Genomic DNA, 25,339 nt, shown 5'->3' on the forward strand with positions numbered 1-25,339 from the left:
CACAGCACAATGCCACACATGTCTCAAGTTTTTGGGGAGTGTTCAATTGGCATGCTGGCTGCAGGAATGTCCACCAGAGCTGTTCCCAGAGAATTTAATGTTAATTTCTCTACTATATATCGCCTCCCCCGTCATTTTAGAGAATTTTGTAGTACGTCCAGACCACGTGTATGGCGTTGTGTGCTGATGTCAACGTTGTGAACAGAGTGCCTGCCCCATGGTGCTGGTGAGGTTATGGTATGGGTAGGCATAAGCTACGGACAACAAACACAATTGCATTTAATTGATGGCAATCTGAATGCACAGAGATACCGTGACGAGGTCCTGGGGCCCATTGCCGTGCCGTTCGTTCATCAACCGCCATCACATCAGGTTTCAGCATGATTATGCACGGCCCCATGTTGCAAGGTTCTGTACGCAATTCCTAAAAGCTGGAAATGTCCCAGCTCTTCCATGGCCTGCATATTCACCAGACATGTCACCCGTTGAGTATGCTCGGGATGCTCTGGACTGACGTGTACAACAGCGTGTTCCAGTTCCTTCCAATATATCCAGCAACTTCGCACAGCCATTGAAGAGGGGTGGGACAACATTCCACAGGCCACAAATCAACGGCCTGATCAACTCTATGCGAAGGAGATGTGTTGCGCTGCATGAGGCAAATGGTGGCCACACCAGATAGTGACTGGTTTTCCGAGCCACACCCCTACCTTTTTTATTACGGTATCCATCTGTGACCAACAGATGCATATCTGTATTTCCAGTGATGTGAAATTCATAGATTAGGGAGGGCCTAATGATTTTCTTTTTTTGGGCTAATTTCCTTATGAACTACAAAATCTTTGAAATTGTTGCATGTTGCTTTAATATATTTGTTCAGTATATTATGACCCATCTATGGAAAGATAAGACTCTCACGAACATGGAGGTGTCCCCCCCCACAAGCGTCTTGGGACTTGTCTGAAGTCGGTACAGCCGAGCTGCCAACCTCTGTCTGTAGCGTCTGAACAGTTAGTGTGTAGCCCAATCAAACAAATGTCCACACTGTGCAAAGGTGACACGAACATGAAGGTTGTTTTGCTCTAGGACGTCCACAGGCCTCACAAGACATCTGAAGGTCCCCCGCTACCGGTTGAAAAAATGAATGGTAGTGTTTAGTCCCCAAAATAAGGGATCTTTCTTATATTTCTGAGAAATGTATTTAGAATTTTTTTTGTGGATGATTTGTTAATAATAATAATATATGCCATTTAGCAGACGCTTTTATCCAAAGCGACTTACAGTCATGTGTGCATACATTCTACGTATGGGTGGTCCCGGAATCGAACCCACTACCCTGGCGTTACAAGAGCCATGCTCTACCAACTGAGCTACAGAAGGACCACATGTTGTCATGAATCTGTTATTCTATGCATTTGTATGGGCTATTATCAGTAACCTCAAATTTATTTTCATCAAAACATTTTGTTTATACTGTACCAGTCAAAAGTTTGGACACCTACTCATTCAATGGTTTTTATTTATTTGTACCACATGGAGTCATGTAGTAACCAAAAAACTGTTAAACAAATCAAAATATATTTTAGATTCTTCAAAGTAGCCACCCTTTGCCTTGACAGCTTTGCACATTCTTGGCATTCTTTCAACCAGCTTCATGAAGAATGCTTTTCCAACGGTCTTAAAGGAGCTCCCACATATGCTTAGCACTTGTTGGCTGTTTTTCCTTCACTCTGCGGTCCAACTCATCCCAAACCATCTCAATTGGGTTGAGATCGGTGGACTATGGAGGCCAGATCATCAGATGCAGCACCATCACTCTCCTTGGTCAAATAGCCCTTACACAGCCTGGAGGTGTGTTTTGGGTCATTATCCTGTTGAAAAACAAATGATAGTCCCACTAAGTGCACACCAGATGGGATGGCATATCGCTGCAGAATGCTGTGTGGGCAATTAAGTGTGCCTTGAATTCTAAATAAATCACTGACTGTGTCACCAGCAAAGCACCATCACACCACCTCCATGCTTCACCGTGGGAACCACACATGCCGAGATCATCCATTCTCCTACTCTGCATGAACTGTAGAATGGCGGCGGATAAGATGGCTGACGTTTTACGTGCTCCTAACCAAATGTGCTATTTGTTCGTTTTTTGCGTTGTTTGTAACTTATTTTGTACATAATGTTGCTGCTACTGTCTGACCGAAAATAACTTCTGGACATCAGAACCGCGGTAACTCGAACTAAAACATGCATTTGCCTTTTTAACGAGTTAGAAGCAAATCATATTTCTTTCTTGGGAACAGGCCCAAATCCCCACCATTTGCTTGAAGAAAAGACAGTGAAAAGGGGGTGTGGAGGTCAGGCCGCCTTCTGAGAATTCGTAGGCAAGCGAGTAAACCCCCACTGCCATCCGTTCTATTGGCCAACGTACAATCATTGGAAAATAAAATCGATGACCTACGATCAAGATGATCCTATCTACCAATATGTGACCTTTTGCGAGGCTTTGGAAAACTTCCCTGGTCTTTGGATGAATCTGTGTTTGAAATTCACTGCTTGACTGAGAGACCTTACAAATAATTGTATGTGTGGGGTACTGAGATGAGGTAGTCACTCAAATCATGGTAATTAAACACTTATTGCACACACTTTGACTCCAACTGCAACTTTGTGACTTGTTTCACATTTTTACGCCTGAACTTACTTAGGCATGCCAAAACAAAAAGGTTGAATACTCACTGACATTTCAGCTTTTCAATTTGAAAGAATTTGTAAAATGATCCAAATACAGAATTCCACTTTTGATACTATGGGGTATTATTAAATATCGTATTTTTAATAATAGTTTTTATCAAAGGCTCTCACTACCCTCATCACGTTGGTCTAAACATACGTTTATATAGTAGAGGAAAATGTGGGCCTGAGGCTTGTAAGTCATTGTAGAGGATTGGCCCACCCTTGATCTGACCTCCATTATAAAACATGTTTTGAAGGTGCAATCTGGGATTCAAACAGCAAAGCAAATCAAATCAAATGTTATTTGTCACATACACATGGTTAGCAGATGTTAATGCGAGTGTAGCGAAATGCTTGTGCTTCTAGTTCCGACAATGCAGTAATAACCAACAAGTAATCTAACTAACAATTCCAAAACTACTGTCTTATACACAGTATAAGGGGATAAAGAATATGTACATAAGGATATATGAATGAGTGATGGTACAGGGCAGCATACAGTAGATGGTATCGAGTACAATATATACATATGAGATGAGTATGTAGACAAAGTAAACAAAGTGGCATAGTTAAAGTGGCTAGTGATACATGTATTACATAAGGATGCAGTCGATGATATAGAGTACAGTATATACGTATAAATATGAGATGAATAATGTAGGGTAAGTAACATTATATAAGGTAGTATTGTTTAAAGTGGCTAGTGATATATTTACATCATTTCCCATCAATTCCCATTATTAAAGTGGCTGGAGTTGGGTCAGTGTCAATGTCAGTGTGTTGGCAGCAGCCACTCAATGTTAGTGGTGGCTGTTTAACAGTCTGATGGCCTTGAGATAGAAGCTGTTGTTCAGTCTCTCGGTCCCAGCTTTGATGCACCTGTACTGACCTCGCCTTCTGGATGATAGCGGGGTGAACAGGCAGTGGCTCGGGTGGTTGTTGTCCTTGATGATCTTTATGGCCTTCCTGTAACATCGGGTGGTGTAGGTGTCCTGGAGGGCAGGTAGTTTGCCCCCGGTGATGTGTTGTGCAGACCTCACTACCCTCTGGAGAGCCTTACGGTTGAGGGCGGAGCAGTTGCCGTACCAGGCGGTGATACAGCCCGCCAGGATGCTCTCGATTGTGCATCTGTAGAAGTTTGTGAGTGCTTTTGGTGACAAGCTGAATTTCTTCAGCCTCCTGAGGTTGAAGAGGCGCTGCTGCGCCTTCTTCACGACGCTGTCTGTGTGAGTGGGCCAATTCAGTTTTTCTGTGATGTGTATGCCGAGGAACTTAAAACTTGCTACCCTCTCCACTACTGTTCCATCGATGTGGATAGGGGGGTGTTCCCTCTGCTGTTTCCTGAAGTTCACAATCATCTCCTTAGTTTTGTTGACGTTGAGTGTGAGGTTATTTTCCTGACACCACACTCCGAGGGCCCACACCACTGTTTCAATGGCTGTAGGCCTATATCATTCATTTAAAACACACATATTGCCCTTTTTTAAGCCATGTTTCCCTGTCAGTGCTTTTAGCATGTTGGTCAAATAGAATTGTATATGTCACGCGCTTCGTAAACAACCGGTGTAGTCTTAACAGTGAAGTGCTTCGTTACGGGCCCTTTTCAACCATGTAGAAAGAGTAATAAATACCAAATGAGTAACGATAACTTGGCTATATATATGGGTTACCAGTACCACTTCGTTATGCAGGGGTATGAGATAATTGAGGTAGTAATGAACATGTAGGCAGGGATAAAGTGACTAGGCAACAGAATAGACAAACAGTAAAAGCAGAGCATGTGAAGAGTCAAAAGGGTCAATGCAGTTAGCCTGGGTAGCTATTGGTTAACTACTTAACTATTTAGCAGTCTTATGGCTTGGGGTTAGAAGCTGTTCAGGGTTCCTGTTGGTTCCAGACTTGGTGCATTGGTATCACTTGCCGTGCGGTAGCAGAGGGAACAGTCTGACTTGGATTGCTGGACTCAGACAATTTTGAGGGTCTTCCTCTGACGCCGCCTAGTATAGAGGTCCTGGGTGGCAGGAAGCTCGGCCCCAGTGATATACTGGGCCGTACACACTACCCTATGTAGCGCCTTGTGGCCGGATGCCAAGCAGTTGCCATACCAAGCGGTGATGTAGCCAGTCAAGATACTCTCAATATTGCAGCTGTAATGCCCTCTTCACGACTGTATTAGGTGTGTGTGTGGACCATGATAATTAATTCCTTAGTGATGTGGACAGCGAGGAACTTGGAAGCTCTCGACCTGCTCCACGACAGCCCTGTGGCTGGGGGCGTGCTCTTACCCTTAATTTCATGTAGTCCATGATCAGCTCTTTTTGTCTTGCTGACATTGAGGGAGAGATTCTTGTCCTGGCACAACACTGCCAGGTCTCTGACCTCATCGGTGATCAGGCCTACCACCGCCGTCATCTGCAAACTCAATGATGGTGTTGGAGTCGGACCATTCAGAAGAGCCCCGGTTAGCTCCCTGTATTTTTCCAGCAGGAATGGAATGGGTTTGTAAATGCCCTTCCCAGACTTCTTCATTCCTTGCCCTGTTCTCTTTCACCAGCTTCTCTTCTCTCGGCTCCTCACTCCACGACTCCCCTCTCCCTCAATTTTTTCCGCCTCCTCACTCCCTCCCTCCGCCTCTCGCCTTGCTCTTTCACTCCCGCCTTCATGCTGCGCCATGAAGGCTAGTCATGTGACAGGGGAGGTGGGCGGGATCTTTTTTTTCTCTCTCGCTCTCTCTCTCTTCCAGCACATCAAACCCTTTGTTCTCCACTAAACCCTGCCCGTAGACACACACACACACACACACACACACACAGGCTGACTGGAAGAAGTGCTTTCTCTTCCTCTCTCCACCCTCCCTCTCGCTCTTTTGTCGCTGCTAAAAGCAGCATGTGGATCCTGGCTCATCCTACACTGCTAATGGCATTTAGATATGCTCATGTATTTTAAAGAAGGGTGGGTGATTTTTCTCCCCATGCGCTCCCTCCGTTCCCTTTAATAGTCTGATGTTATTTCCTTTGACAGTTCGGTCCCTGTTTCCTCAGCGACCATGACGATTACCACCCGCCTTTTATATCCTGTGTTTTTGTTTTGCCTCACTGCTCGCTGCGTTCATTTCCTGGTTCGGCGGGTTTCGTGTGTGTGTGTGTGTGTGTGTGTGTGTGTGTGTGTACACTACTGACTGACAGATGTAAGCTTCTGGCTGACTTCTGAAGATATCTGAAATATTCATCAAAGTGTTAGATTTTCACATAAATCATAAGGCATTTGCTTTAATGTTGGAGTGGTGGGCTAGGTTTGTTTATGAGTGCTATATTGAGCATGAGATTCTGTTTTATTTCTCTGTGGTTTACCAGCTAGCCATCATCTGATGGTCTGGCATTCCTTTACTGTGGACATTACTACTGTCTAGCCACGCGCACGTGCACAAACACACACTATGAAACAGTAGAGCTGTGGCGTCACCATTATCGCAATATTTTGTCCATGCCAAAAATTCAAATGCGACGCAAATCAAACTCTTTGGTCCTTTAAAAACCTGCTGTATGTAAAACATATTGGAAAATAAAAATGAGTATCGTGATACTGGTATCATCCCGGCCTTGCAAAACAGCTCCCATTCCTAGGTGAGAGCAGAGTAGAGACAGGTGTGAATGACTCACCCCAGGTGAGAGGACAGGACCCCACGCTTCAAGGTCACACACACTTTCCTACCACAAAGCCAGCCATACTCCTTACTGACGTTACTCTGGATTTCTTCTCAATGCCAGGCAGTGTATCCTTATCTTTCCGCCAGGGCTTGTTTCACGCAGACATGGCCTCCCAGAGCTCTGTGACCCCTCTATGTGTCTCTGAAGTCAGGCCTCTCACAAGAGACACAGGAAGCGTGTCAAATCAAATTCTAATGTTTTTTGGTCACATGCTTCATAAACAACAGGTCTAGACTAACAGGAAAATGCTTACTTCTCCCAACAATGCAAAGTAATAATAGAAAATGAATTACACGTAATAATAAATACACAATGAGTAACGATAACTTTGCTATATACCCAGGGTGCCAGTACCGGGTCGATGTGTAGGCGTACGATGTAGTTGAGGTAGATATGGACAAATAACTAAGAATAAAGTGACCAGGCAACAGGATAGATAATGAGCAGCAGAGTGTGTGATGGATGGATCTATAAGAGGGAGCTTCACCAGAGAGGATGGCACATGGCCACTTAATCTCTCCTCTCTGGCTGAGGGGGGACGAGTCCCAGACCGCGTGCACGCAACCGAGTGTCAGCTAAAAGTCGAAAGAGAAAAGCGAGTGACTCAGGGGGTATGTTTGGTAGCTACTAATCCACGGTGTGTGTTTAGTGAATATCAGAGATTGGCACTTGTTTTCCTGATGGCCATCACACAGAGAATTGTATTACACTATTGTCAGAAAGTCCAGGGAAGAGGCCTGTTTTTCCGGACGCCCTCGCCGGCTCTGAGCGCGAGTCGGGGACAAATGTAAAATGTATTTAAATGGCTTGTTATTTCTTAAGAACCTCGGCGGGGTTTCTGGAAGTCAGCAGGGGCACTTCACATGCCCTCGGTGAGAGTGTTGTTATTACACACACATCGTGTTTTATGTGGGAGAGACTTCTTGTTGGAGCTCCCTGTCCTGGCGTTTTGTTTTTCAGATTGTACTTGTATGTTTTCCTGTGTGGGTGTTTCTGTGAACGCCAGTATTATTGGTTGTCCCTGTACTGGTGCTTTTCCACTGAGACTAACCCCTACACCAGTAGGTCGCCAGTGTTTTATGTTCATGTTAGCTCTAGTGTAATTGTTTCCATCAGGAATGCGACACTAAGACTTGGGGCGAGAGGAACCAGCAACCTCTGCATCATTCAAGACGGTCTCTCTCCCTCCCCCCCGCTTGCTTCCTCTTGTTCTCACTCTCTCTTTCTCTCTCTCTCTCTCTCTCTGTGTCTTGTGTGATGGAGAGAGAGAATGTGATTGTGGCTACTTCCTGTATGCCTGCTTCCTGTTCCTGTGTGGATCACAGACAGGAGCGGGGGACTCATTGTGTCGCTGCAGCAGCCAAAGCTCCTCCCTCTGTCCCTTCCTCTCTCTCTCTCTCTCCACAGCCCTACTGCACACAGCATTCTCCCTCTGTCCCTCCCTCTCCACAGCCCTACTACACCCAGCATTCTCCCTCTGTCCCTCTCTCTCTCCATAGCCCTACAACGCATGGTTCATTCTCTCGCCCCTTCACTGCCCCTAGTGGTTGACTGTAGTACTGCAGTACATTGCGTACTGCCCCTCCCCCACACTCACCACAGCCCCATGTGGAATTTTTTTAATTGAAAAGAAGAGGCTTGGGGTAGAAAAAAAGCACTCTTCCTTTTAAAATGAACAGGAAAACTGTGGACTCGGGTCCTGGTTCAGATTTGTGTTTGTTTGGTTTTACAGGGAAGAGTTCATTGTTTCTCTCTTACAACTTTTCTTTGGTTCCCCATCACCTCCCTCCCCCGCAATGGCCTTGTTTATAGGTCCATGTGTGCTTTATTGCCAATCAGAATATAAAATATAGCATCTCTGAGTAGCTGTTTATTCAGTCTTCTGAAATCCTCCCATATGTTTTTGCTCACTGGCTACCTTTGGTACTGGCCACGTCACACTCCAGGCTTATTTTCCTATATCACACTAACCTTGGAAATGGGAGGCTGCCTTACTTTCCCTTTCTTACAGGTGTGTGTGTGTGTGTGTATGGTGTGCTAATTTAGTCTGTATGTGTGCTAATGAAGAGAGGGCGTATACATACATGTTCTCACATCATTTTATTGTGTCTTTTTATTTCTGGAGGAACTGCGAAGAGAGAATGGTGTATTTATGTCCAGGCGTCATGAAAAGGTGTGTGTGCTAGTGTAGACAGGTGACGCTTTGGAGCGTTCATCTGAATGTATGACATGAAATTTGAGTCTTGGAAATACATTTTACATTGCCACATTCTGAAAACAGGCCTACGTCTTCCTCCGAGGCTTAAGCCTCTTTGTGTCTGTATGAGAGATTCTGGGCGCCCGAACACAGCCCCTTCTAAACAAAAAGTGACCTTGTTCGGTTGGTCTGTATTGATTATTGATAGCTGTAAAGGGGGTGAGAATGAAAGCCGCAGGGGGTTGGGTGTTTGAGAGAGTATTGAACCAGCGGTCCTGTCCCAAATTGCATCCTGTCCCCTATGTAGTTCACTGCTTTTCACCAGAGCCCTATGGGCCATGGTCAAAATGAGTGCACTAAATGGGGAATAGGGTGCCATTTGGGATGTACACATAGTGTGTGTTGAGAGGTTGTCCTCTAAATTCCAGTCAGTGTGGATGAGGAGGAGGAGAAGGAGGAGGGAGAAAAATGGGGGTGGAGGAGGAGGGCCTGTAGCAGCAAAGGCCTCACTGGTCTCTAGCCATCTCACCAGACTGATAGGAAAGTGGGTTATGTAACGTTGGCTCTATAGAAAGAACATAGCAGCCCTCTCTTTTTGTCTCTCGCTCTCTCTACATGCCCCTTCACTTTTTTCCATTTCTGTTCATCTGTTTTCCCTACCCTCTCTCTTACCCCCATTGCACTGATTTCTTGCCCTCATTGTCCCCGTTGCCCCCTCCCACCCTCGTTTCTCTGTCTCTCCCTCCTGGGACAGAGTGTGATCGAGGGTAATCTTGATTCATTTCAGAGACCTCTTCCTTCCCAAAATGTCCTTTGCGCACAGCTCCATCATGTGGAACTCTTTGCTTGATCACAGCACATTCAGGGTAGGGGATGCTACTACTAGGTGGGCAGGCCTGGGTGTAGAACACATAGGAAGGGGTTCAGTGGAAAGGTGCCAGCTACAGTTTTGTAACTAGGTACATGGTGTGCTGCTGCTGCTATTGAAACGTAAGAAAGACAAACTAAGTCGAGCAGCTCGGGAGCCAAGAGAAAGTGCTGATTTTAATTAGACTAAATGTCATCAGTCACTGGGGGACTGGAAGTATGTGTGTTAGGCATGGGCATTTGATTTCACTGTTCATATAATATCCAGAAATGTTTTACTTCAATGGGGACTTGTTTGCGTGACTCATGAAAGGTGGTGCACTTTGCTTGTTGGAGGGGGGGGGATTTTCCAATGATTTAGAAATCTCCCACTTCACTTGCTTCACATGGAGCCTCTGACTGTAAAGCTGCTTTGATTGACCTACCAATGGCAAGCTGGACGTGTGAAGTGCCTATAGGCTACCAGTGCCTCTTTTAATGGGGCGCATTCATAGCTGTTGTTCTATTATAATGTAAAATGGCATGGTCTGCCCTGGAATGTAGCAATGTCACATTGTTTAAAATTGTATTTAATTAACTAACATTGTTTTTTTTTAATGTATCAACTTGTAAGTAACCGAATACTAACCCATTCTAACCGTGCCCATCCTGTATGTGTGTGATGGCTTAGACTTTAAGGAAAGTCTGTGGCTAGCGTTGTGAATGGAGGTAGATGGATGTTTTTGAGGCATTTTCTCCCCCATTTAGTGTTATTTGTGTGACGCTTCATTCCGAAAGGCCTGGTCACTGACCTCGGAACCCTCACTGACCTTCCTCCATACAAGCAATCACACTTCCCACACATACACAATCTCTCTCTCACTCGCTGTCACACTGACATGGACACCCCCTTCTCTCCCGCCTCTGCTCTGACCCTGTCCTCCTCCTCCTCTCTGCCCTAAAGATGGAGACGTGCAGAGGGGCGCTACGCGGTGGATAGGGCCTCCATAGTCAGCCACTGGAACTGGCTGCAGGCCCACGTGTCTGACCTGGAGTACCGCATCCGCCAGCAGACGGACATCTACCGCCAGCTCCGCTCCAACAAGGTCAGCACCACGTCAATGAACACAACCCCGGGTCTTAACTCTGATTACGATTCTTATTCTTTTATTTTTTTAAGTGATTCAATGTTTCTCTATGGTCAGCACCCTCAGTCTCAGCCACCTGGGTTGCCCTGGCAACAAGCCCAAGAGTGGAGGGGGAGGACCTGGTGAAAGTCATGATGTCATTGGGGGGGTAAAAGCATGTCTTGTGACCTAACATGTCTCTCGCACCCCACGCTCAAAGTAACTCAGCTCACACCTCATCGGCAGATGAGAAAAGTGGGAACTTGTTTCTATTCTGTTCGTATCAAGAGTATGTTGCACTCCTCAATACCTCTGACATGTCTGTCTGCTTTTATCCCTCACTCTCTTCCCCACTCCTATCCTCTGCTCCTCCCTCTTTTTCTTTCTCTCACTTCATCCATCCATCAGTGATTTCCCAGTGGAATATCTTAGCCTTCCTGGTTACATTTCTAGCAAATTGCTTCAACAGCTTGTTCATGGTGCCCCTTGTCTGTGGCTACACCGAAACCAGTTACTTTGGTGCAAAGCCACTGTTACCTCTGGTGTTATGAATCAGAAGGACTGAAGAGCTCACCCTGGCCTATCTGCGCTCTCGTAGGGTTCCATAATGCTGGCAGAGACCTCCCTCTTTGACGTGTCACCCGAGGACAGGAAGGTGAAGGCGGAGCCTGTTGGTTGCCCTGTAATGCAGGTAAATGAGTCTGACGATGTAACTGTCCAATCAGATCCTCAACAAGCCTGTGTCTTAATTTCTTAGACATCAATTCGCGTATCCTATTTATGCCCTAATTTTTGGTGAATATGTCCACAGTTCAGTTCGTACTACATCCTCTTAAGTAATTGTAGTATGATGTACTGTATCAAAGAGAAAGGGAGCGCAAATGCGACTTTTCCACTTAGCGTGGTCCCTCCCTACCAGTTCAGAGGAGAAAGAAGGGAGAGAGGACAGCACCCAAGATGGCACCCTGGCACTGTGCCCAAAATAGAGAGACGGGAACAAGACTCGCCCACAGAACCCTAACCAGCCTCCGGGACTTGGGAGGGAGGAGGGACTACTATCTCAGGAAGAGAAGGGGTGAGGAGGGGGAGGTCCCAAAACAGTGGTGGTCTTTGTTTTGTCATGCCAAGTAGCGTTGACCTTTCTATCCGTTCAGTTGTGGCCCGGGGAATTCACTAGGAGGTCGTTCAACTGTTCTGGGCTCGGCTGTAGTGGAATCGAGTTGAGGATGGGTTTGGAAGAGTTTTTAGAAGGGGAGTTCCATGGTAGCCGTGCCAACCTTGTCTTTGGTTCCAGGAGTGCGGCTCAGACGGTGGGGCGGAGGGTCCGGGATCCGTGGAAACGAGCCCGAGGAAAGGGTGCGTGTCCGGGAGACAGGTCAACGGGATCATCAACAGGTACGACACAACCGCATGAGCCCTCTTACCCGTCCAGTTGGTGTGTGTCCTGCAGGAATCTCAACCATTCTATGCCAACCACTTTGTCTGAACAAAGGGGGTGGGTGGATGGGGACATGGTCCATGTGGGTATTGCAGCTGCTCGCTGTCCTTCCCAAACATACTACAGGGTTTGGACACACAGCACATGTTGGACACACAGCCTGTTGTTTTCCCTCTAGTGGAATGCAGAACTGTGAATGGAAGTTCTTTGTGTTACACTTAAATAATAATTCTGTCACCAAGTAATACGTATTCACACTAATTATAGTGCTAAAAGGGATGGGCGTTTCCTCCCATACGGTTACATTGAGACCTACCAAATAAGCTACTCAGTTGACAATCAAAACATAAATCCATAGTGAACATAATCAGTAGTAGTAATATATGGACTCATGTATTGCAATGTTGATGAGTGACTGTCCTTCCCTTCCCTCCAGCTTATGTCATTGGTCTATAGATCTACAATGTCCATATGTATTAGTGCTGAGCGAATAACCAACATTTCTGTTATTTTTTGTTTTTTAAACAACTAGTTGATCGATAGTTCAATTATTTGAAATCTATTTTGTTCTGCTTTTCTGTGAGCTCAATGTGCACATTGCACAGTTTCTTTAGAAATAAATTATATCCAGCCTGAACTATGCGATGCAGTAGGGAGTTGTAGTTTCCAACTGGCCAATATTGTAGTAAACTACAAAGAGCATAATCCATTGTACATCTACTTGTTCGGTCTCTTTCTTTTATGCCTGCTGCAGAAGAGGCAGAAGAATGCGTGATTGTGAGGGGATATAGAGAGCAGCTGTCGCTTCGAGGTATCTCTACCTGAAAATACATGATCTATGTGATTGATAGTTGGTATTCAGCAGTCATAAAAGTCATGCCTTGTTTACCTTGAACTACAAAATAGTGATTTTTGTCAGAAAGCATTGGCAGCAGCTCTGTGTAGATGAGATGACTTGGAATTAAATAATAAATTAATCAAATGAAAAATAAATAATATACACAACTGAAATATTATATTAAAGTGATGTGAATAAATTATGCGTAATAAGCGATAAGCAGTAAGGATGGGCAGTCACTACCATCATGGGACTTGTATGAGTTGTTTTATTTTCTGTGTTAAAGCATTCAGCCCAAATAATCGAAAGCGAACCGACCTCAAAAAGCACTAATCACTCAGCCCAAATATTTATCAGCAGCTCGTGGATGTAGATTCACAGGGTTTCTCTGTCTTCTTTTGTGTTGCGTAGTATTGATGAGTGACTGTCCCTCCTCCCTCTCTCTAGCCGGCGGCCTGTCTCTCCCGAGGGTTCTGACCCGGAGGAGCAGCTGAGGAAGCAGCAGCAGCAGCAGAACCAGCCCTTGCCCCAGCTACTGTGCTCCCCTCAGGATGACACGTGTGTGTCGGCACGAACACGGCCCCTCCTCAGCTGCAAGAGACGACGCCTCGTCAGGCCCAGCACCGTCACCAACCTCAACCGCAAGGTTGGTGTGTGCGCGCTTTACTGTGTGTGTAATATTGTTTTTCTGTTGGTGTGCTTTCACTGCTACATTGTCATATTGTGTTTTCAGCTGTTGTTTTTCTGGGTAGCGAATGGGTGTATTGTTTGCTAGTATGACTGTCAGTGTTCTTGAACTACAGAGTGGTTGGCTGATATTTTGTCTGTGTATAGCTTATATATTATGTGTGTGTTTATAAGGATATGCCATCTGCAATGTCTGTCCTCTTACGCATGGGTGGTGTATTGGTGTGTGTACATTTGTTCACGGTTCGACATTACCTCTTGTCCGGTGCACGTAAAAAAATAAATATCAGACCAGCAGAATATAGAATACTGTTGTCTTGATGGACAAGTAAAACAAATCACATTATCAAACAAATACTCCGGTCAGAGTCGGACCAGAGTATCCTCCACATGCGTTGTTGTGCTCTGTTCTTCCAATGTATGCAGAGCGCATCAGAATATAATTATATTGCGTTGACAGGCGGGGTATGTCGATCACTTTTGAGATCAAAGCGCAGAACCCCAACGTAGCCACGTTTGTTCATATTCCTTGCTAGTTAGTGAGTTACTTTCCCAGGTATAGCATATTTTTGGTCAGCAAACAGGGTTCGTATGGTCATGAAAGTCCTTGAAAAGTCATGGCGCGGGCATCACCTGGTGTGATCCCGTGTGATTGGGTCCGAGGAGAGAGAGAGAGACATTACAGCAGGTAGGCCTGTAAAATAACGATGGGCAACGGATGAACTAAAGAGCCAATTCAAAACATATGGTGTTGCCTGGCTAGTTGACTGTTTAGCTTCAAGCATCATATTAATGTCATTGTCGTGTCCGATGTCCTACAGAAAAAACCGTTCCAGCAGCACTCGTCGTGAATGATGAACGTGTGTGTTAATAAATCAAAGCTAATTACTGCTGTTTTTAAAACGGCCTCTCAAGCACTCGAAAGAGTTGAGAAATAAATCGGACTCATTTGGAAAGTTCTATTAAGCATTGGCCATGTCATTCTGACAACGTTGAAATATGTGTGTGATTTGACCTATCCCAAATGAGAAATGATTCCCAATGCTGTCAGTAAATCTCCACTGAAACCTCCATATTTTAGCCTCACAAGGCAGATACACATGTGTTTGTTAGTTACCTTGCTTGAGGTAGCCGACCGTAGCCATTTGATCCCTGATTCATTCAATTAGGAACGTATTTTATAAAGACCGTGTTTAGTTGTAAGTGTAAAATGTTGCAATATTTTGTCAGCCAACCATCCTCCAGGAGAGCCTTAAAGGGGCAGTGTTGTATTTTCAGACAGGCTTGCATATGCAAAGTAGCCTATTGGCAGAGGGTAGCTTACATTTTTGCGGTTCTCTGAATGGTAGTAATAATGATAATTGTATTTTGTAAAGTGATTTTAAGTCTCCCTTTTGGCCCATGGTGTTACAGACCATAATTATTCTGGGGACAAGTGACTTGAGCTTTCGGACGAGTACAAAGTCAGTCCTACTTGTCCAAAGGGCAAGTGGCTAAAAAAAAAGTGAATGTTTGCCGGTCTGTGTGTGTCTTGAGTTACAAGTGTGAAAGGACATGCGAGCGTCTGTGTTTGTAGTAGCATTAAGTGTGATTACACGTGGGGAGTGTACGTGTTTGTCAATGTACTGACTACAGCATATGGGTTAATGGTGAATGACCAGCCCTCCACGCCAGTACATTTTAAGGATCTGCGTTCAAACTCTCATAGTGAGAGAACACACCCTCGGTGTGTGTGTGTGTGTGTGTGTGTGTGTGTAGGCTAGATGTCTTCTACCTCTGCATTCTCCGAAGACGTCGATTCCTTCACGTGAAGTGGCCTTGGAACAGGTGGCTAGTCTCCAACGACACAGGTAGGGCTGAACGCCGCTGACTCGTGTTCTGTTTAAAGCAGCGGCGTTATATCTCAGACTACGAGGAGCTGCCTGACAAGACGCACACCATTCAAAGAGGTTTGACTGGACAGGGGGAGCTTATCCCAGATCAACACTCGTACTCTGTTCAGTAAAAGGAAACGCTGCCATAACGGGAGCGGACTGTGAACAAGCTCTCCTCTCAGCCCCTTGCGCTTCAGATCGTTGTTAAAGCGTTAAACTAAACAGGAACTCTGGCTTATCTTGTTAAACCAGCACCGCCGCAGTTTCAAAGGATTACCCTATACGTAAATGGCAGGAAAAGCTAAGCTTGTGGTGCTATGTATCTATGTTTTTATTTCTTTAACAATTGAATCTGGTCCGATTTTGATTGCCTTACAAGAAGGCAGGCGTTGTAGAAAGTACCCATGTTTAATTTTTTAGAGACTTTAGACGCAGTGTTGATGTGCAACAGTATGTTGTTGCTGGAATAGGAATATCATGACTACTTCAGAGATGGTTTCCCTCTTTGCATGTCCCCTGTGTGTCTGGATCTTACCCGTTTGTCCTTGTTGTTGCATTGAGAATTTGCGCTCACTCGATTCCTTAGACCTACCTGGTTAAATAGGTTTAAAGAATCATCCCCCTCTCTTCTCCAGGGCCAGAGGCTGAGCGTACCGGGTCCTCGCTGCGGCTGCGAGGTCAACCCCCAGTGTTTGACGTGTGGTGGCCGCACCCTCTCCTCCTCTGACGTCCAGTATGAGCGCCCTCTACTGGAGAGGCTGTCCCAGTTTGACCCCTGCGTGCACCCCATCCTCTCCCTCACAGACGGTAAGATTGATCGGTTGATTGACGGATTGATTGAATTTGTTTGATCATAAAAATACATCCAAACCCGCTCCAGCCGGAGACAATGTACGCCTTGTAGCTACGTGCACCACATATTCTCTCTCACTGTTGTGCAAGTAGCTCTGCCCTCGTCATGCCCTGGGCCAGGGGTTGGCTAACAAGAGCCAGGGGTTGGCTAACAAGGGACTGCTGTTCCATCTTGTGTTTGCTGGGTAGTGGAGCAGCATAGTTGGTTTATATGTGATAACGATCCAGTATTGACTACTTAGTCGCACCGCATTATATAGACTATATTCTAGGCAGAATTTGAGCTGGAGCTTTGATGTATCGAGAACTTGCAGCAACACCAGCTTCAATCCAATCAAGGGGCTTTGTTCCACCCATGTCATGTGGTGTGTATTTCATTCTGATTCTGATTTCCACTAGTGAGCTCCCTCCCACACTTTTCTACTGCTGTAGTAAAGGCCCGTGGCCCGCGCCTGTAATGTGGGCCTGCCAGTGCTTAGATTAAAGGCAGGGGGAAGTAGAGTGCAGGATGAAAGCAGGCCAAATCCTCAGGGGGTTGGCGGGGGTGGAGGGGCTTCTAGAGCTTCCAGTCTGAACCTGCTGAAGTCCTCCCCCTGGTGGATTGAGTGAGAAATCCACTCTGACGCTCTGTCAAAGCGCTGCTGCTCACTGCATCCACCCTCGCCCTCTCAGTCCCAGATGTTCCTTTTCCACATGAGAGGAGCTAGCTAGGTAGCTAGGCCTGAGAGATGTGAAAGCGTCAAAAGTCTGCAGTGTAATGAGGTATAAAGGACTGGCTGGAGACGGATGGTGCATTCAGAACTAGGTCAACTGGTGAAAGAGGGGATGGTTGGTAGTTGGAAAGGCAATGCTGTCTATGACCATGCAGTGCTACTGTCTGTCTGTAGGTGGTAGCGAGGGGTCCAATATGGCTGCTGTAGCTGGCACACACAATGGTGTTGGCCTTTTTTAATAGTGCACAGTTGATGGGGTTTGTAGTTTTTACAAGTTTGATCTGTAGTTCCCCTAGAATCTACGCCTATACAGTTCTCGATACCGGTTTGGTGGTTTGTTTCTATTTTGCCGGGCCAATGTGCCCTGTTTAGGTGTAGGTAGGTTTATTTGAACATCTTGGTACATATGCAGAAACAAACGTACCATTTGATATAAAACACAAGTAAAAGGTAATGATCAACTGAACTATATGGACAGTGAATTATTGATACATAGTAAGTCATAAACAACCTAGTTTGAGAGCTCTTGCCAAGAGCTTATATAGAATTATTATATATTTTTTTACATTCATCTGCTGCTAACCACAAACCCCCGTCTCCCTCTGTGTGTTTGTGCAGACGTGGCCATGAGTCTGCACCTGCAGCGCGTCCTCAAGTCCCACTGGAACAGCCGGCCGCTGGAGAAGATCAAACCCCTGAAGAAGCTCTCCCTGAAACACAAGCTTTCCGTGGGACGTCCCCACGACCCCTCCGCCTCCTTCACCCCCAAAGACAAACACAAGATGACCAACTCCCTCCTCTCCACAGTCCGTAAGTAAAGCATCACCCCCCCCCCAAAAAAAAAACACGGCTGAGACTTTAAGCCAAGCACAGGGGTATTGGCTCCCAGTGTGGAAGGCTCGTATAGCCATTTGTCCCTAAGCATGTTAATCTTCTACACCTTAAACGTTGCGTAACGCAGCAGACCCAAATGTATACTGAAAGGCGACTTATAGGAAGGATCTCTTAGTTTTGCAAAGCTCTTAATATGATCGCTATTGGCTGTTCATATACCTGGGGCCTCGTACACCAAACGTACGAGTCCCCACCAGCCTGACAATTCACAGTCCTACATAACAAGCGTTTATTTTGTTTGTTACTCTGTCGTATTCAGGTGTGAGTGTGTGTGGCCCAGCATTTCTTGGTAAATACAGTGACTCGGCTGCCTAAATGACAAAGCGCTTTCCTCTGTGTGATTGATTGAAGAAGCTTCGGTAGTTTTCTGCTTCAAATGCATGGACCCTATTCAGAGAGCACAGATGGATGGAGCACGATACCCTGATAATCATTTCATTTACAATGTTACATAATCCAGAGCTCTGCAGCACAAGGTTAAAATGTACGTTTCTAAGCCAGTTTTGGTTGCATTTGTACGCTCGCGCAGACCCACTCACAGACCTGGCAGAAAATATGACCGCTTTAGTGTTGTGGTGGAGTCTACTTCATCAGGATGTTTTTACAGTCAATTAACACTGTTAGACAAAATCAGAAATATATATCGACTGGTCGTGGCTAAAGTAGAAAAATGTATTCATATAATATACAGTGTGTGTGTGTACAAAACATACACACTGCCTAACCCTCCGTTGCTCCATCCTCACCAGGCCTGTCCCACCACAAGGTGCGTTCAGAGAAGCTACACAGGCAGCAGCTGGACAGCCTGCTGTTGTCCACCAAGTTGGAGGGCCGCCCCCACTACCGAGGGGAGCGGGGCCACGGGCCCTACGACAAGAGCCACGCACGCAAGAGGCCCCGAGAACACTCACTGTCACTAGACAGAATGGACAGTAAGTTGCCTACAGTCTGTTTATTTTCCTCTCCTTCTCTCTTTATCTTTTCCTCCCTCTCCCTAAGCACCTGTCTCATAGCTTGAGCAGCTCAAATGAGCTCTGAAGGGTAGTTGTCGCACCGCTCAGGCACCTCCACCGCTTTTCACTGGACGTTTGACCCTTTCCATATCGTTTAAACTTTTTATTCTTTTTATTCTTTATTCAGTATCCATTTTATCCCGTAAGGCTTGAATATTTGAGAGATGGATTTATATCACTCAATCGGGAGGATTCCAGTGTATTTCATGAGATTTTTTTTCTCTACTCTCTTATTCTTCCCCCATACTCGCTCTCTCTCGACCTCTCCTCAGACACCCCTAAGCTGTACCTGGATGGGGGCAGTCTGTGCCCGTCTCTATCTGCTGGGCTCCACACCCCCGCCCACAGCTCCCTGCTTCGACAGCTGTCAGCCTCCTCAGAGACCTGCTCCATGCCCTTCACCCCCTTCAACAGCAGCCTGAGGGACAACAGCACCCCGGTACGACACGCTCACACAGCCGGCCTGTACAGCCGTGTGCGCATGCATGTCCTATGTGATTGAAACAATAATGGTGAAGTAATTTGTAGTACTTTAGCAGTTGGATTGGCGGTGACTGACCCTGCTCCCCTTCTACCCCCGTACAGCATCAACCCATCCGCAGGAGGAGGGGAGAGAGCTCCTTTGACATCAACAACATCGTCATCCCCATGTCTGTGGCTGCCACCACCCGCGTGGAGAAACTGCAGTACAAAGAGATCCTCACCCCCAGGTATGCAAGACACAAAATGGCCACCATGTCTACCTCGGCATGGGGAAGTTGCCTAGAGTCAGGAAACTAATTACAGATCGAGGGTGATTTTTTTTGGAATTTCCCCCATCTAATAGATTAATAATGGTTAGGATATTGGGACTGTGATGCTGATCCCTAGATATGTCCAGAAGGGCAAATAGCAATTGTTAGGATATGATTTGGGAGACTGTAAGCTGATCCTAAATCTGTCCCTAAGAGAGACTGCCCAGAGCTATGCACATCAGCTGTACATTCACTAACTTGAACACGCATAATCACACACACACTTGGGTGGTGAATTACTGATGTATTAATTATCTGGCTTACATTTTGCAGTTGGAAGGAGGTTGACATTTGTTCTAAGCCAATCGCTGAGGAGGCTGACATTGAGGAGGTAAAAAAATATTTTTTTCTTGGTATGACCTTTTCAGAATCCCAGTTCGTGTAGTTTACTGATGCAGACCAGGAGTATGATTTAGTTGTCCAAAGATGTCAAACATCTAGATAGAGCCGCCACCAACCTCCAAATAACTGCTTCGTTTTCACGGTATCGCTCTAATGTAATACATTTAATGGTAATAACCAAACCAATGTTTGACAGCAAGCTGTGTTCATCAAGTGTTACAGCACCAACTTGGATGGCTGATCTTTCTTTCCCTCTCTCTCTCTCTCCCTCCCAGGTTGAGGACCTGACAGACACTGCATTCTCCCAGCTGCACCAATCCTGCGAGGACCAGGAGCGTTCCCGCTGGAGCTGGACGGCCAGCGCCATCGCCAAGAGGAGAGGCAGCCGGTCAGTAACACACGCCCAAACACCCCTTACCCACAGTATGAGTTGCAAGAAGACACCCCTGCAACACGAGCGGCCCCAATTCAAGACCCCCCAGACCACCCACACACACACACGGTCTTCCCTAATCCACCCACTCCCTATAGTTTTTCCAAAAAGCAGTGTATGTGGAGGGTTTTTCTCATTTCTTTATTTATCCAGAAATCAGTCTTTTTTGTGTGGTCTGCAGCAGAGATAGGGTTCTAAGCTGCATAGTGATTGTGATTCTCTTCTCAGAACCTTGACATTTTTGTGCACTGTTTCTTCCTAAAATAGCCTGGTCCAGTATGTTGTACTGCAGGGAACATCTTGGCAAATAGCCTAGCGGTTAAGAGTGTTGGGCCAGGTCGCTGGTTCTCAGATCCCATGAGCGGATTAGGTGAAACATCTGCCGACTGTGCCCTTGAGCAAGGCACTTAACTTCTTTGGGGTACCCCCCCTTCTTCTCAATTTCTACCTAAAGACATACCCCAATCTAACTGCCTGTGGCTCAGGCCCAGAGGCAAGGATCAAGGATATGCATAGGAAACACTCTGAATTTTGTGGAAATGTGAATTGAATGTAGGAGAATATAACACAATAGAGCTGGTAGAAGAAAATACAAGGAAATAAACATACGTTTCCTGTTTTTATTGTTGCTGCATCATCACCAAGAACAGCCAAACATACAGATAGGATGCTGTGGATGATTTGAATGAAGAACATAAGATGACAACAATAGCTGAGCAAAGTTTTGGACAGATGACATTGAGCATGAAGTCACCCAGGTGTCCCACACAAATGTGACCAAATTGGTACAGTGATACATTTTGAAGGAAATAACTATATACAAAATACATAAATGCTATTCTAACCCCCCCCCTGAAAAAAGAAAAAAAAAAATATATATATATATATATATATATATATATAAAAAAATAAGGATAACTATTTACATATTTTCTATTTACAATATTGTGAAGACCCTGGGCTATGGCCCATAGCAGTCTCTTTCTGCTCTAAAGCAGAGGCTTACTGAACAGGTGGTGCAGGTGATGGGCATTTCCTGTGACAAAGGGCACAACGACATCTCCCTACTCTGCCCATCTCCCTACGGCTTTTTGAAATCTGACACAGCGGCTGGATTAATAAGACGTTCATCTTTGAAATGATGTACGATACATCTATGTACAAGAATGTTTACGATAACAAATGGTGCATTTAGAATGTTAGCTCTCTGCCGTTTCACCGGATGTTGGCCTGGTGGGACGTTAGCGTCTCACCTACCCTAGAGAGGTTAACCCTAGTTGCTCCAGCGTTGCTGTGATCGCTGGCCTTGACCCCACTCCGAGGGTGTCTTGGGGAGTTGGGATATGCATTAAAAAATATATCCAATTCACACACTCATACAGGTTTCCCCACTTGTACATGCAGTGAAACAGGAAAAATATAAGCAGCTCCTATTTGACCTTTGGTCTTCTAGAATCTAGATGATAGGTTTCTGTACTTAAGGCTATTGTTCTCCTTTCTGTTCAATTGAAGTCTAGCTGAAGACTTCATTTATGTTCTTCATGTCAAGTTAACTCCCCTCTTCCCCCCTTCCAGTTCATATGTCAGTGGCCGGTCGGACGGTCGCACCACTCCCCTTCTGGGCTGCAACAACCCCTCCTCCCCGGACACAGCCCACTTCCACGCCCTGCCGGACTACGGCAACGCTGCCTCCCCCTGCTCCCCGGCCAGCCCCGACCTGCAGTCCTACCCTTACGCCCCAGGGTGTTACACAGCAGGAGGGTACTCCTACACCCCTATAGGATCCAGGGACTCCTACCGCCTGCTCTCCAACGAAGACACGCGCTGCTCCACGCCTGACGGAACCTACGAAGAACTGGTATGCTCATCATAGCACATATACTTTCGTACAATTCACACGTTCACACACGTCAGGTGTTTAATCAGTGTGCATGTCGTCTTTGTGAATACTTTGGCAGATTGTAGAGGACATATGAGTAGGCACCAGCTCTTTGGGTATAAATATACACAGACCGATAATCTTTGATAAGTGAGTGATAGTGTCCAGTCTCTGACGTGAGTTTCCTCTCTCCCTCGCCAGGTTCCCATCCCAGTACACCCATGGGACCGGAGGAGCTTCCCCCTGGAGAACGACCCGCCGCCAGAGCCCGAGGAGCAGCCAGGGAACACAGAGGAGCGCCCCTACAGAACCATGCGCCACATCTCCGGCTGCAAGACGGGCTCGTCCAGATCGGAGTCTGACACCGGGGGTCCCCCCTCGCCGCTTCCCCCTGACGACAGCAGCAAGCAGAAAGCCCCCTCAGCCTCCACCACTCTCACCAGACCCTCCCACCGATGAATGAAGGCTCTCCCCGCATAAAGGACTCGTCACTTTTTTTCTTTCACAAGACTAAACAAGAACCACATCAATAATGGACTCCTGTTGTTTGATATTCAAACATCAGTCAAATTCTTTCACAGTTTTTAGTGAACACAGACAGAGACCCCCATCAGAAATCAGTTTTGTTCTTTCTTTTCTTGGTCACCGAAATGAACAAATATATAAAAGTGAATGGGGAGAAAAAGGAGAGAAATTAGACTGAAAGCTGAATTTGTGATGAGCAGGACGTAGAGTCGCTTCCTGTTTCTGGGCCAATGGGCTGAGCGCTAAGCAGCAACTCAGGCAGTGTGTGTACCTTTGTAGCGTTCTATTCCCCACCACCCTATGTCAGTGTAAAATGGAGTGAGTACAACACAAAACAGCAATGCCTTGTTGTCATAGCTTGTTATGTTGTTCCCTTGAATCAACCTAATAAAGAGCCCCGGAGAATCGGAAATGTTCCTTTATGCACTTGTTTCCCAGAGCTGTAGTAGTAATCAGTTTGCCATTTTCCTTGATGTCTTGTCTGCTTTTCTTTCCTCCCTGTCTGCATTGGTATAGTTGTTTTCTACATATAGGTTTAATAATATATTTCCTCTCAACCCCGTCACATAGACTGATGGCACACGTGGTTGTTGGGGCGGTGTATGAAATTAGCACAGCAAGAAACACCACCCTCAATGAGATTACACATACACTAGTTTGAATAGATCCTTCAATCAGCCAAGCCAAAGTGAAGCAAATAAATAATACTGTGGATATGTTCACTAATATAACGGCAGAAAAAGACAGATCACGTCTCCTACATAGAAATGGAGTTGATTTCGGTGTCTTTGTTCAACTGTGCATATTGAATTTCTGTCTTTGTTTTCGATGTGGTGTTATTTCACGCTTTTCTGATTTTGGTTTGGATAATGTGCAAGAAATCACTTAAAAGTGTGCAGTCGGGTTCCAATTACAAAGAAAGTTCCTCTGTTTTTGAATGTAGTATTTTGACTTCATCTTGGATTCAAGGCCCTTCATTATTCGCTCCACTTTACATGTCTGTACCCTAGCTATTGACACGGGTTGCAGTAGTTCACATCCGATGAAATGTTTCCAGCTTGTAATGCATAATTGCCATGCAATTTCATGTCACTCAGTATAGTAAAAGAAAACATGAGACAAACATATGTAAATGTACCTAATTTGTCTCGGTCCTGTGTCCCTATCTGTTTTTGGAATTGCACAAGGCAGATGTCAATGTACCTGTTGGATTGTCAATGCAGTTCCACAATTGGATTAAAATCACTCAAGCTCTTGAGTCTTATTGGGGGTTCAAATGTCATGTTGGTCAAGTCAAATGATTTTCATGTAACAATGCAAAAAAACAAAACAAAGTATGGGTTGTGTTCATTAGAGCAAACAAAATGTTCTGAAATGGTGGACAAGTCCAGGTAAATCCTGCCCGTTATATTCCTTTGGTACCTACTGAACTCTGCCATCAGTTGCCCAAGTTCCCAGCACCCCCTGCTTTGTCCCTCCCTGCAGATGAAGTGGAGTATTGTACAGAAAGCCTCTGACGAGGCTTATGTTTGAGTCACTACGTCAGAAGGTTGTGGCTATCACCCACCCACCTGCTATGTAGGGCTTTCAGTTAGAGTCAATTTGAGCCTGGCCGTTTCTACTTGGTCACTTTGTGCGTCTGATTCATGCTCAGCCCCAGCAGTCAGACCCACATGTTAGTTTGCTGAACCTAAAAAGAATTGTGGGGGGGGAGAAATATCATTCACGTCACTGTTCAGTTGAGACTTTTTGTCTCTACCTTCCTTGATTCTGCTGTCTCATTTCGAGGAGGAAATGTGAGGCCTTCCCTGGTGAATAATTCTCCCACAGGAGTCTTGTCTTGTCCAGACCGACCGAGAGACAAACCGGACTCTTTCTAGGGACCATCGATGCCTATCCCTTTCTTCTCACAGAAGTCCCGCCTATCCACTACGGTTTTTTGTCTGTGAGTGTGGGGATCGGAGGACCCACCAGGCAGAAACTGTTTCGATGTACAATAGGGTTTGACTAGCGTTGAAAAGCCGATATATTGTCTGGGCTATTTTCGTACTTAGAATTTCCAACGTGATGAATGGGGGTGGGTGAGTCTGGTATATCCTTTAGCATGTAATAGTTTGTACAAAAAGAGTATATTTTGTAAATAATTTAACAGTGTTTGATGTTCAGGCTGTAGCTGTCCTGATTGTATAGGGAGAAGCCACGACAAATACACTATATTGAACACTTTCTTTATGCAGAGGCAAAAAAAAAAAGTTTATGGATTGACAAATCCGACGGGCAGGCAGCGTGTTCTTCTCAAAATAAAAGTGAAATATATTGTATCAACTGTGTCCTTGTGTTCCCTATGAGCTTGTAAGTTCTCCATGTGTAAAGCCCTTGCATATTTCACAAACAAGGTCAGTGTGACAGGAAATACCCCTGTCATTCTTTGAAACACATCACAA

General features: G+C 45.6%; 1 protein-coding gene across 4 annotated transcripts in view; it reads left to right on the forward strand.

Annotated features, from left to right (window-relative positions):
• kansl1b (KAT8 regulatory NSL complex subunit 1b) overlaps window positions 1–25,216 on the forward strand; it is a 79,962-nt gene extending 54,746 nt beyond the window's left edge. For 3 of the 4 annotated variants that reach the window (XM_052518584.1, XM_052518587.1, XM_052518588.1), the window contains 13 exons: window positions 10,451–10,592; window positions 11,212–11,304; window positions 11,908–12,008; window positions 13,337–13,535; window positions 16,086–16,257; window positions 17,634–17,825; window positions 18,659–18,841; window positions 19,195–19,361; window positions 19,508–19,632; window positions 19,990–20,047; window positions 20,334–20,446; window positions 22,067–22,349; window positions 22,572–25,216. In XM_052518584.1, the coding sequence (XP_052374544.1) occupies window positions 10,451–10,592; window positions 11,212–11,304; window positions 11,908–12,008; window positions 13,337–13,535; window positions 16,086–16,257; window positions 17,634–17,825; window positions 18,659–18,841; window positions 19,195–19,361; window positions 19,508–19,632; window positions 19,990–20,047; window positions 20,334–20,446; window positions 22,067–22,349; window positions 22,572–22,829 (2,086 nt within the window). In that variant the 3' untranslated portion in view covers window positions 22,830–25,216. The remainder of the gene's footprint in view (window positions 1–10,450; window positions 10,593–11,211; window positions 11,305–11,907; window positions 12,009–13,336; window positions 13,536–16,085; window positions 16,258–17,633; window positions 17,826–18,658; window positions 18,842–19,194; window positions 19,362–19,507; window positions 19,633–19,989; window positions 20,048–20,333; window positions 20,447–22,066; window positions 22,350–22,571) is intronic. The other variant, XM_052518585.1, reaches the window with a different exon arrangement.
• Window positions 25,217–25,339: the final 123 nt, after the last annotated feature.

The sequence above is a fragment of the Oncorhynchus keta genome, chromosome 5 (assembly GCF_023373465.1).
Source record: "Oncorhynchus keta strain PuntledgeMale-10-30-2019 chromosome 5, Oket_V2, whole genome shotgun sequence".
NCBI classification, from domain to species: Eukaryota; Metazoa; Chordata; class Actinopteri; order Salmoniformes; family Salmonidae; genus Oncorhynchus; species Oncorhynchus keta.